Genomic DNA, 13,343 nt, shown 5'->3' with positions numbered 1-13,343 from the left:
TTTATAAGGGTAATTTCGACATTTTTAGAAATTCTGTTACGAATGACTATTTTCATCACTATGACATTTTAATTCAAACCATGAGGGTAGGGATAGCAATGGAGCAGGGTTGGGCGGGGGATCCTTTCCCCATTCCCTGCCCCATTGTCAAATAACTCTCCCCGTCCCCCCTTCACTACAAGAAAATTGGTCTTCAGTGACAAGCCATTTTTGTCACAAAAAAATAAAAAATCGTCACTGATAACTTTTATTGACAACTTTCTAGTTGTCACAGAGTCGTCACTGAAGGCCCGTCGGTAAAAGTACATAGTGACGATTCTAAAAGTCGTCAGTGAATGGGACTGTTTTGTGACAACTGGTTTCGTCAATAATTATTATACTTTTAGTGATGACATAGTATCTTGTCAATGATGTACAAAGCAATGTCGTCACTAAAACTAATTCATAGTTGTCATTGGTATAGACCAATTACTGACAACTTTTGTTGTCACTAAACACTTTTTAATTCTATAACAACAGGTTGTTATCAATGGAGAATTCTGATTCAGTGGCAACACTTTATCACCATGAATTTTGAAGATTTTCCTGCTACAATTATATCTAAAAATGAAAAATAATATATCTTGCATGCCATTAAAAAACAAATAAAAATTGTAATTGCATTAGAAGCTGCATGCCAATATACCACAAATTATCTCCAAATGTCATATAAGTTTTACATCGCAAAATAAATGTTTCTATAAGGGGTCTAGCATCCCAAATTTCACATCAAATTAAGGTCGTTTTACAAAAGACTACTGAAATAAAGAAATAGAAAACTTGTAAGTGAGCTGCATGAACAAAAGACATATTCATCTCCAATGTCGGTCAGTCAAAGGCATGGACTCTAGTGTTGGAAATTTCAGTAATATTCGTTGATCTTCCAAAAAGGTTGAATGAACAGCCATTTTCTGCATTAAGGAAGAAAAATAAGTTGTAAATATGGAGACGAGCAAAACATCAAAGTAAAAGTAACTTTGGTTAGCTTATCTACCCAAAAATGCAGTTGATTCACATGAACATAACAAATTAAGTACATAATAAATCATTGTTAATCAATTGGCTGTGTACATAGCTTCAATTCAAGTAAAGTTCATTGCAAACGGCTATTGAAACAATATAGTATTGGCAAAAGCTGTGAGAACCCGAGAAATTAAGTGTACACCCTAAAATATTATATTTTATTTACTGTGATATTAGAAAAAAATTTTACAAATTAAATAAATATATGACGTACATATCGTAAATTGTGTTAATTGCAAATATTACTAGGCACGTAACATACATTAGAAGTTTAACTAGAACATGTCTAATAAGTATTTCTTAAAACTAAATATGTCAAAATCGACTAGATTAACGTAAGAAATTTTCCATGAAAATTCAAATGAAGTTAGGAATTCATACATGAAATCATAAAAATTTTAGGCCTTGAAGAGCAATTAAACTACAACTAAAAGACCAAACTAACCTTAAAATCCTAGACTAACTACCATGCGGTCATTTTGAGTTATCAGAATGTAGAAACCACGAGAGAAAAGAATGCATTTCATTGAACCGAACACAAACACCTAATAGAAGCTAAGCAGTGAAGTGTGGAAGTTAGCTGAATTTGGGGCAGTGAGTGAAGGAAAAAAAAACAATGGAAACAGCTCCTAAAGCTGCTAGTAGAAGCGGTGCATTGAGAAATGAATAAAGGTCGGTTTAGGCAGTAGAACCGAGGGAATGCACCTTATAACCTCCTGTCTACCACTTCCCACCGAAAAGAAGTAATCTGAGCTTTCCTAAACACTAAGGCCGAGAGATAAACAAGAGAGAGAGCTAAGGGAGTGGAGGAAAATTGTCTTCCTGAGGGAAAGATTTGAGAAAGAGAGAAAACAAAGCTTCTGCTTCTACTTCAACCAAGAGAGGAAACCAGAGTCCAGCTCCATTTGCAGCCAAAAAGACACCAGAAATTCTCATTCTTTTCCAGCCGAGGAGAAGGTTGAGGGGTGAACTGATCTACGCTTGAAGTGTCGGGTAGAAAAGACCAGATAATATAGCTAAAACACCATCACCTTCTACGTATATATTCTAGATGAATTCTGATACATGGAAGAGTTGAGGTTGGACCGAAGTAAAGCTAGGTAGTAAAGCTAGTTTCTTTCCTAGAAACTTATCAGCTTGGACCAAAGTAGTGTAAAGGCAGTTCCTTTCAATTTTCTTGCCTGATCAAGTGTAAAGGAACTGAACTCAGGAAGTATGTTAGCATGTTCACTATCTGGAGTTGCATGTGAAATTTAGAGTGGGCAAAAAATCTACTTTTAATGGCTGGAACTTGGGTAGTAAACCGCACCACTGTTAAAATACTTTCTAGCTTAACCGATGGGATTCTTGGTATAAAGTTGCTGGAAAACGTTGATGGACACTTATTGTTTGTTGTACATCAGGTTCGCAGGCTGCTATGCATCAGGTTTTGCAGCTTGACGCAGACCTGAGTTTCATTCAGCTCTCATCCTAAATATTTAGGTTCATTGACTCCATCTAAATATTTAGGATCTAGGTAATTCTTAATTGACATCCAGCTCCTATCCATGTTTATGCAGCCCTTTATCCTAACATCAAGAATAAGAACATGTAATATTATACCGAAGACAGAGCACTATGTATGGAAACTTAAATTTGCCAAATACCAACAATGAAAACCCAATCAAATAAAACACATTTTCACTAAAGTCCATGTCAGGAACAAATAACAACAATTCATTAAAAACAAGATAGATTATGTACCATTACAAAAGATGCAAAAGAAAGCTCCAATTAATTTAAGCCATTCCTAAAATTATACATCTTAAACTATACAACATCAACTCCCAAGTCTGAAAAAGAATAACCGAAGCAGATTTCTAGTCATGAACAACCCCTCCATATGACACATACCCAGCCTACTCAATCATATTCAATTTGAGGAGGAAAAAAACTGGGTCAAATCAAGCACATAACATCCCATCTATTCCTGTTCTGCGTACCCATACAAAAGCCCCAATTAGCTTGTTAGATAAACTAAACCAACCCCAAAAACTAGTAGCAAAACACATCTAATTTAATGTTTTCTAAGTTTGTTGGATAGGTTTGTCTAATGAGGGAAAGAAGCAGAAAGTGCGATCAACATTTTACACTACCAACGACAACAACCAGAATGGGGTCCTTTAACCACAATACAGCAAGTTGTCACAATTTAGAAGATTATTAATATAAATAATGAAACATGACATGAGATATATTAAGTTGTAATGCAGTTACAAGTAGATCTTACAAACCATTTCCATTGTCATGAAGATCCTTGCTCTCATTAGGTGTATTATTTCCACCAACGGACTGGTTAGATACAACCTGCTGCAGTGGGAGGCTCATATGTTTGCATCTCAACAGATGTAGGAGATGCCAATCCATCCCTTGATGATGCTGCAGCAATTTTTTGACTAGCTGATGCAGCATGAACCCATATATTCTAGCCATGTATACAAAGACATAATCAGTATAAGTAGCTAAATGACAACCTCCTACTGGGACACCGAACCCAAGTCAGCAGCTTCAAGCATTGAAAAAAAAAATACAAATCATAGGACAAACAATTTAAGGTTTTGGAGTCTAATTCAAATCAAATTGTACATATATAGATGGATCTAATAAGGCCTGAAACTATGAATTTAAATAGAACATTATTGCTCAAAAGTTAAAGGATAGTCAAGCATAGTCGTTACAATCAAGCATAGTTTACAATCAAGCATAGTCAAGCGTAATCTGTGTTTCAGCTAATTAGTGGTAAATGATTTTTAACAACCAGGGATGACTATGTTCCAGAGATCATTTTAGCTAATCAAAAGTAATCTATGATCCAAAGATGACTTTTTAACAAGCAAAAAATACAACAGTAAGACAGTAACAGGATTAAATGAGACAAAATAGACCATACAAGATGCTGGACAGATTGCAGAATACTTGAACAAAACATTTGACCATCTTTGGGGACATTTCTACTTGCAAAATTTGAAGTGTCTTATTCTTTAAAATTCTCTTATTTCCCTCTTCCAACATCTATAACTAAATTCGTAATCCTTCCACTAAATTTTATAAACCCCAGACCTGCAAAACACCTTTCTCTCTATATCAAAAAAATCCTCCCAAAAGGTATCCCCTAAACAAAAAACAAACTCAAATCAAACACCTGGTGGACTAAACATAACGCCAGAAATGCTGACCAACTACTCACCCATGTGTCGATTCTTGGGCTTACGGTAATTTTCTTCAATGTGGTTGATAATTACCAAACTAGTAGTCCGGAGCTTTAGAACAGTGGGGACGTTGTAGTTTTGGGCTAAATATACCCCAAAAACATACCTACCAAGAATGAAAAACAGTCCTGATTAATCCCATTCCTGTATTTTTTTTTAAGTTCTTAGTGTCTATGGGCTTTTCGGTAATCTGGAGAATTGAGGATGGAAGCTCTAATACATGGAAGAACTAATGCAACGGAGAAGGAGATTATTGCACCCACAACTTAAATCTTTCTATGAGATTATTGAACCCACAACTCAAACAATCTAAAAGAAAAAAAATTAGGGCAACGTAATTGGGGGAAAAATAAGAAAAACAAGGAGAGATATGAGAGGACTTACCTTAGAGTTAGGGGAGAATGAATCGATTTCAGCTTGGGGAATCCATATTTGGTCGAGAGTTTATGGAAAATGGAGAGTGTTTTCTCTTCTTTGAGGGATGTGAGATAGAAAAGTGAAGAGTCAGTGGGGAGTTTGGGAAAAGGAACGGTCTGGAGAGTACTATGAGTTAAAGAGTGCTGCTTTCTCCCAATTTTCAACAAAAGAGTCCCCGCCAACATTTTTACTATTTTGTCGTCACAAAATTTCGGTACTAGTTAATTCAATCAATTTTGTAACTTTAACTTTTATTTGAATTTACTAACATATTAAATTTTTTGAAAATAATTTACTAATGTATTATTAACCATTTGTTGTTAACCATACTGTCTCAAAAATTATTAATCATACTGTGTCAAAATTGTAATTGGTAGAAATTTTAAATAGAGCATATTCAATTAACAAAGCACATTTTAAATAGCGCACGTTCAAGTAACATTCAATACAAAACTTCACTATTTATCCATTATCTTCAAATAAGAAAAAAATGCACAATTAAACTAATACATAAAGTGTATTAGGTAATTAAGTATGGAGTTTAGGATTTATCCACTGCGATAGCTAGTTCAATTTGAAAACTCTTATTTATATTCATATCAAATTAACTAATAATCATTCTAAATTAAGTAGTCATCAGTTTATTTACACTAATGAATTTTTTATTTTTTAATTATTTTTATTCTAATGAAATTATTACATATACAAGGCAATTAAACTAATAAGGAGGCTCATAAGTATATAACAGTTAAAAACCATTAGAGAACACATAATGATTATAAAAAATTAGGAGTAATAGTTGCAAAAAGCAATCAATATTTTAAATCAAACAGTGACAAGACTAGGTTGTCACTAATGGCTATACAATGTTATCAGTGACAACAACTGCAAAGTTGTCAAAGAAAGTGCTATTAATACTGACAACTTTTAAAAAGTTGTCACTGTTGCAGTTCCCGCTCTCTCCATGGCTCTTGGCGGGAATCGAATTGTGACGACAATGCAAGGTCGTCACTGATGTGTTGGTTCCCTTGACTCAATTGTGACAACTTTCTGTATTGTGGTTAAAGGACCCCATTTTGTGACAATTTTTTTTCGTCGCTGAGAAATGTTGTCACTAATGACCAAATTTCTTGTAGTGCTTGCCCCCTAAATCAACTTATCATAAATGTTCATTTACAATAATACAATTGTAAACAATGTTAAATAAGATTAAAAAGCTGTTAAGATGGAAATAAAGCATAACAAGTCAAGTTATATTCAGTGCGGAGGAAGAGAACCGATCGAAATAAAAAAGGTTAGGAGCAAAACAGGTTGGAATTAGATAGCGTAGTCTTGGGGCAGGGGGGGAGCGTTAGAAACAAATCAACAATAGTCCAAAAAATTTCTTCAGTTGTTGCGGCGGCCGTTGACACTGACTAGCATTGTACTTGTAAGTAAGGGTGCAACTTTGGAGAATTTAGGATTGTATTATATATATATATATATATATACACATATATATATTTTATTGTTTGCGAGGAACAAGGCGAGAAATGGGGCGGGTGTATGTTTCCCCACCCCCCGTCCCGTTTCTACTGCCGCGGTGCGGGTGCCCGCAGGGTTATGTATAGTGTTTCAAACTATAGGAGGTTATGTAAAAAAGCACTAAACCATAGGGGGGCAAAATGTAATTTGCCCTTTTTTTTTTTCTTTTGTCATTGCTATTATAACTAACATGTTTATGTCCTTGTTCTTCCGTTCTTTAGGCAAATTCTGTTTCCTTTATTCGACTTTCCAACATTATGTAATTAACCAATCAAGTGGTCTGAATTTGGCAATGAATAAATCCTTTCCAATCATTGAGCTCTTACCCGATTTGTTGGCTCTGATAAGCAGGCGACTGGATCTGATTGAAGATTTTGTAGCCTTCCGGGGCGTTTGCACCTCATGGCGTGTGGCTGCAAGGAAGCAAATTTTTCATCAACTCGTGGCCTACCGTTCCTTTGCTCATGCTAGCAGAGAAGGAAGACAGGGATGAATGGGAATTCTACAGTCTCTCCAGGTGTAAGATTTGGAGGAATTTGTCAGTCCCCAAAACAAAGAACAAAAAATGCATGGAATCGCGAGGATGGCTGATCACCGTCGGGATTGCAGGAGAGATGAATCTGTTGCACCCTTTTTCCGGTACTTGAATTGAGCTCCCCCACCAACCCACCTTCCCCCGGTACGATGAGAACGGGACATGTGATTCTTTTGTCTTCTTAAGAATAGCAGTTTTATCGGCGTCACCTCCTTCTTCTCCGGACAAGTGGCTGGACTTTGTTCTCATGGTTGTGTACAACGGCGGTGCTTATCTGGAGTTTTGGAGATCAGGGGACAAGTCCTGGACAGGTGTTGAAAAGCAGGATGGGGGTGCCTTCAGCGATGTGAATTTTTACTATGGAAAATTCTATGCAATTGCTCATAATGGCCATATCTATATTTGTGATTTTTTTGGGCCTGGTCCTACGAAGGCATAGCCTGTTTTCAGAATAGACCGGGAGTTGATTAAGTTTTCAGAATAGACCGGGAGTTGATTAAGTTTGGGAACCCTATCTGGTGGAAATGCCGGGTGACTTAGTAGTAGTTGCCCGAGATGGTACTTCTTTAGATGACGATGATAATTACCGGGCTACTGATTTTCTAGTCATCCAGCTGGATCTAACCAATCGCAAATGGAACGAGATAACGAGTTTGGGGGATAGGTCCATTTTTCTTGGGTACAATGCAGCTTTTTCGGTTGAAGCCGCTGGATTTCCTGGTATAATCAGGCCTAGCTGTATATACTTCACAGACGATTGTATTGAAAGCTACCATTGTAGTGAACAAGAAGGTGGCAAGGATATGGGCATCTACAATCTTGAAAATGGCAAAATTGAGCGGTTTGATGATATCCAGTCTTTTAGCTCAATAAGTCCGCCTGTTTGGGTTGCTCTTTCTTTCTAATTTTATATATATATATATATATAGGGAATTTTAAGGCAAAATTACTGTATTTTGAATGCCATATCAGACATTCACATGATGATACTTAGGTCAGGCAACGAAAGTTAATCACAACATTCAAAAAGCAAGTTCTTTGATCAAAACTCAACTTCTAGTGACTGTTAAAAAAGAATGATTGAAGCGAACCTTATTAAGTCATTGCATTAGAAATCATGCACGGTGCTGATCAAAGCTAATGGAAAGAGCTTACCAGCTGGAGGGCAGATCCATTTGTATTGGGCATATTGCTGCATCCTCCGTTGATGCCAGCAGTTTTCCTGTTGTAATCGAACCAAATTGCATCTATTTCACGGGCGATTTAAGAGGAACACGGGTATCTACAATGTTGAAGATGAAGAAATCGGACGCGTTGATGATGTTTAGTCGTTTAGTTTGATAGGTCCCCAGTTGGGTCGCACCTTCTGATGTGCTATGTACTCTTATCAGGTAGACACATTTTTTCCCCTATTTCTGGTAGGCTATTAGGCATATAAACGACTTTAATCAAGTCCAACATCCTATTGTTCAACCTTATTTGATTATTTTAATGAGTTTAAATTTTTTTAAAATTTGATTTGTTTATTTACCGAAGTAAGATTGAACAAGCTTTTATTGAGTCGAGTTCAAGTAGCTTGAAATTTTTACATATAAAATCCATTTTTATACTAATCGAACTAAGTTGAAGAGGAGTTTGAAAATTTACCGAACATAAAACGCTATTAAATCTTGGCTTGACTAGTTAGCGTACTAAAGTTGAATGGGTTCTTACTGAGCCAAATTCTATTTCAATATCGAATAATTTAATTTAACTTTTAAACTTATAGGCGAATAATTAGAATTTTATATAAATATATACATACATATATACATACACACACAATCTTGAAAGTGAAAAAGTTGAACATTTTTAGCTAGAAGTTTTTCCCGTTGTTTGAGAGAATGGTGATTTTGCTAGAGAAAGACTTTTGGATGGTAAAATATTTTTAAGGTGTTCGATGAATGTCAATTTATAATTTTAAAAGTAAAGTCCATACTATCAAAAGTACTTTTAGCAAAAGTTTAAAATTGATATCTTTAGAAAAATTTTTGTATTTCAAAAAATAAAACATAAACTTTGATTATTCTATCATAATTATGAATTACACAAAAAGATAAATACATTTTAAAAATTCAAAATTATACATTATCTAACACAATAAGCATTTATCTAGGTATGCATCCAAACAACATATATAGTTAAGGACTTATAATTAAGTGATTTCATCGAAAATTCTATTACCTGAAATTTTTTTAATATGTCATCATAGCCCCAGATGGTAAGTTGGTAACAATCATTTACTTTGATGATCCCCAATTTGGGTAGCAATATCTTTTACAGGACGGACCCCGCATTTTACTCTATCGGGGTGAAAAAAGATTTGATGAAGTTGCATGAAGAGTTTATGCTTGAAATCAATTTTATGGAGTTGGTGAAGATTGATGCTTGATCAAACACACAATCATTAGTTTGGGGTTAGATTTTTTACTAGGATTTTGGCTAAAGAATGCTCAATGGTCATTTGTTGAGAGTGTTTATATTTTTGCAAGAATGTAGTTACATTGAGGAAGTATATAAATATAATGGTGCAATAAATATGAATATGTGCATTTACATGATAAGTTAGATGTAATTTAGATGTTAGAAAAATCCTTTGATTTAGGGTGCATTTGATAAACCTGAAATCTGAACTTTGAAATCTGAAGTCTGAATCCGTTAAATTGTTGAATTATTAAGTACTAAATTTGATACATTTAGTGTATATCACATTCGGTGATAAGTGAATAGCCTATCACTTAATTTTAGAGGCAAGTTTTGCCTAGAAAATTCAGTGTCACTTAATTAATTCAGATGTTCTATTTTGGTTATCAAACGCGTCTGAATATATTAAAATCTAAATCTATTAAATTTAAGTGCTGAATTGGATTATCAAACGGAGCCTTAATAATTTTTTTAGCTGCTATTTTAAAATTAAACTAATCATAATACAATGAAGAATTGATTTGTCAAAGAAATCAATATATGTTTAGTCACTATTCAAAGCTACATTAATGTTGCAGTAAAATAACTAACCATACATTGAAATTTGAGTGATACCAATTATTTACTAGTGATTCGCTTTCAGATACTTTCATAAAAAGAAATTACAAAGATTAAAAAAAAATCCAATGATAGACAAGTTGGGGGGGGGGGGGGGAAGTAATATAATTGCAGTTAAAATCTAATACATATATGGAGTTGACCTATCCGTCCGGGCCCCTCATGACGGCCCTCCTTTTGCCAAACCCAATAGTTTCTTTTACTTTTCCTATTCCTTGACGTCATGAGATTTTTCCAGAAACCCAACAGGAGTATAAACAATATGTTTGTTGATGTTGATGTAATTGCAAAGAGATGGTATTGTACTTGTTAAATGAATTTTAAATCTCAAGGGAGTTTTATGTAATTTTGGAAATCACGGAGGAGGTATTTGTTATTATGATAAGCCACGGAGAGGTCAGTGTAATTAAGATTGTTGGAGGTTGTCTCAAAGCAACTATCTAAACGTATAATTCATTAATTCTGTGAAGTCACCAAAGTACGATGTGCCACTAACAAGCCCACGATGTGCCGTATTGGGTCATCCATCCCAAAAGTCAAAAGTGTTGTAAAGCTGTCCCTCCAAGAAAATGGAAAAAAAAAAAAGGATGTTAAACTAGTCCAAATTCTATATATATATATATATATATATTGTCAAATGTCAATAAGTCCAAATTCTATATTGGTTGATTTGGTATTTGCCATATATGTAATACACGGTACTTATTCCAAATCCAATTTTCTTTAGAAGAAACTTCCAAATATTATTTTAGATACTTCCAATTCCTTTTTTCATTCTACTGACTTCCAAACCTACTGTGTTTGAATTGATGAATTATCCCAAATAATATTTCACTTGCATCATAAATATATTTTTCAATTCATTTTTTTATATTTTTAATTATTTTTTTATCTTACATGCATCACATCACAAAAAAAATTACAATAATTATTTCAAATATTACTTTATCCAAACACACTATTATAGTTAGTGTAATTCCGGGTTCAATTTGTCAAGCGGAAACCAGTTTTGATTTGGATTTTGTTATTCGACTCTTGCTGTCCTATATATAAAGATCCAATGATATGGCCGGTTCAAGTCAATTTCACAAATCTAAGGCTCCGTTTGGATTAGCTGTTTTTGGAGTTGTTTTTTAAAAACTTTACTATAGCTGTGTTTATGAAAAACTTTTACTGTAAATGTTTTTTGGATTGTTTTAGAGGTATTTTTAAAATATATTTTTGAGTATTTTTATAATTTACAATTTTTTTGGGATCTTTTTTTAAATATATACTGGCTCTGTTTCTATATATTAATATTTATTTATTTATATATATAATATTTGTTATTTCAATTTTTTAATAATATGTATATTAATACATATAATATAAATATAATTTATAAATATAATATGTATATTAATATATATTTAATATAAATATATAAATATATATAAATATACATATTAATATATATTAATATAATATTATAAAAAATTGAAATATGATATAATATATATAATGTACAAATTAATATACATAATTGAAATAAAAATATTAATATTAATATTAATATAATTTATATACATATAATGTAATATACATAATTAAAATATACATATTGAAATATACATATTATAAAATAAAATTGAAATAAATATATAAAAATAAATATATTTATATATTTATAAATATATTTTAAACAAAATATTTATATATATACAAATATATAATATTTATTTCAATTGATATAATATATATAATATACATAATTGAAATAAACATATTAATATTACTATAATTTTTATATATACAATATAATATACATAATTGAAATAAACAAATTGAAATATACATATTAATATATATTAATAAACATATTATAAAACAAAATTTAATTAAATATATTTATAAATTTATATAAATATATATAAATAAATACATTTATAAATGTATATAAATATATTTATAATTGTATATAAATATATTTTAAACAAAATATTTATATTTATATATAAATATTTATTTATTTCAATTGATATAATATATATAATATACATAATTGAAATATACATATTAATGTATATATTATAAAATAAAATTGAAATAAATATATTTATAAATTTATATATATAAATACATTTATATATTTATATAAATATATATTAATATATTTATAAATATATATAAATATATACAAAATATTAATATTTATATATAAATATATATTTTTTCAATTGATATAATATACATATTAATATTAATATAATTTATATATATAATATAATATACATAATTGAAATATACATATTAATATATATATTATAAAACAAAATTGAAATAAAAAGTATTATATATAAATAAATAAATATTAATATATATATAATATAAAACGAAATTGAAATTGAAAAATCTGATTTTTATTTCCTATTTCAAAAACTCCATTACCGAATTCAAACCAAATTCGCATAATTTGAAATCGAAAATTTCAAATTTTTTTGTATATTTGGAGTTATTTTTTATATATTATTTGGATATGATGTTTTTGGAGTTGTTTTTGTTTGTGTATTACTGTAGCATTATAGATGAAAAAATTGTTTTTCAAAAAATGCTGAATCCAAACGGAGCCTATATCTGTACAATATATGAAGTTAGAGATGTGACATTTGGTGTAAATAATTTTTGTGATTTTTTGAACTTTTAACTATTTCCTTACAACAAATTAATTATTACCATTATCGCCTAATCACATTTTACCATTATAATTGCTCGAGAAAAATGCAGTTTTGGTACCCAAACCTTGACATATGAGCGGTTTTAATCCCCAAATTTTGAATAATGACAAATCTAGCACCTAATTTTTCAACTATTGAACACATTTAGTACCCCTGATAGATTTTTTCCCAAATTACTACTACAAAAAGTCACGTGATAGTCTCATGTCTGACAACTATTGTATAAAAAATGTCAAAAATATGTAAAATATCCTTTTGATACTAAGTGTCATGTACAATATCCTTTTGGAACTAAGTACTAAATTTAAGGACTAATAATTTTATCAAGTAAAATATCCATCTCACACTAAGAACTAAGTTAAAGGACTAATAATTTTATCAAAAAGATATTTTACATTTTTTGACATTTTTTTATACAATAGTTGCCGGGCATGTGACTATCACATGACTTTTTTTTATAGCAATTTGGAAAAAAACTGTCAAAGATACTAAATATGCTCAAAAGTTGAAAGTTTGGGTACCGAATTTATTTTCGTCCAAAGTTTGGGAATGAAAACTGCTCATCTACCAAAGTTTGGGTACAAAAAATGTATTTTTCTCTAATTACTTATAAGTCAAAATCACCGTAATCTAACTATCAAATTACTGTAATATTATAAATCAATGTCCTTTAATAAAAAAAATTATCAATTTGATTTATATAAAAATAAAAGTGATATAAAATTAATTCATTTTAACTATTTTTAAATTACACATAATTTG

At 31.2% G+C, this 13,343-nt stretch overlaps 1 protein-coding gene and 1 long non-coding RNA gene across 2 annotated transcripts; one reads left to right on the top strand and one right to left on the bottom strand.

Annotated features, from left to right (window-relative positions):
• Positions 1-638: 638 nt before the first annotated feature.
• On the bottom strand, positions 639-4,866 carry LOC113781051. Its single transcript, XR_003469548.1, has 3 exons — positions 4,695-4,866; positions 3,336-3,526; positions 639-950 (listed from the first exon to the last, which is right to left on the bottom strand). It is a non-coding gene; the product is annotated as an uncharacterized LOC113781051 (long non-coding RNA).
• Positions 4,867-6,543: 1,677 nt separating this feature from the next.
• On the top strand, positions 6,544-7,691 carry LOC113780893 (F-box protein At2g17036-like). The gene is given in 4 exon segments (XM_027326674.1): positions 6,544-6,696; positions 6,698-6,890; positions 6,981-7,190; positions 7,288-7,691. Coding segments are annotated over 4 exon segments (960 nt in total).
• The last annotated feature ends 5,652 nt before the right edge of the window (positions 7,692-13,343 follow it).

The sequence above is a fragment of the Coffea eugenioides genome, chromosome 8 (assembly GCF_003713205.1).
Source record: "Coffea eugenioides isolate CCC68of chromosome 8, Ceug_1.0, whole genome shotgun sequence".
In the NCBI taxonomy this organism is placed as follows: domain Eukaryota; kingdom Viridiplantae; phylum Streptophyta; class Magnoliopsida; order Gentianales; family Rubiaceae; genus Coffea; species Coffea eugenioides.
Note: the sequence above shows the minus strand (reverse complement) of the source record. Positions and strands in the feature narration are given on the sequence as shown.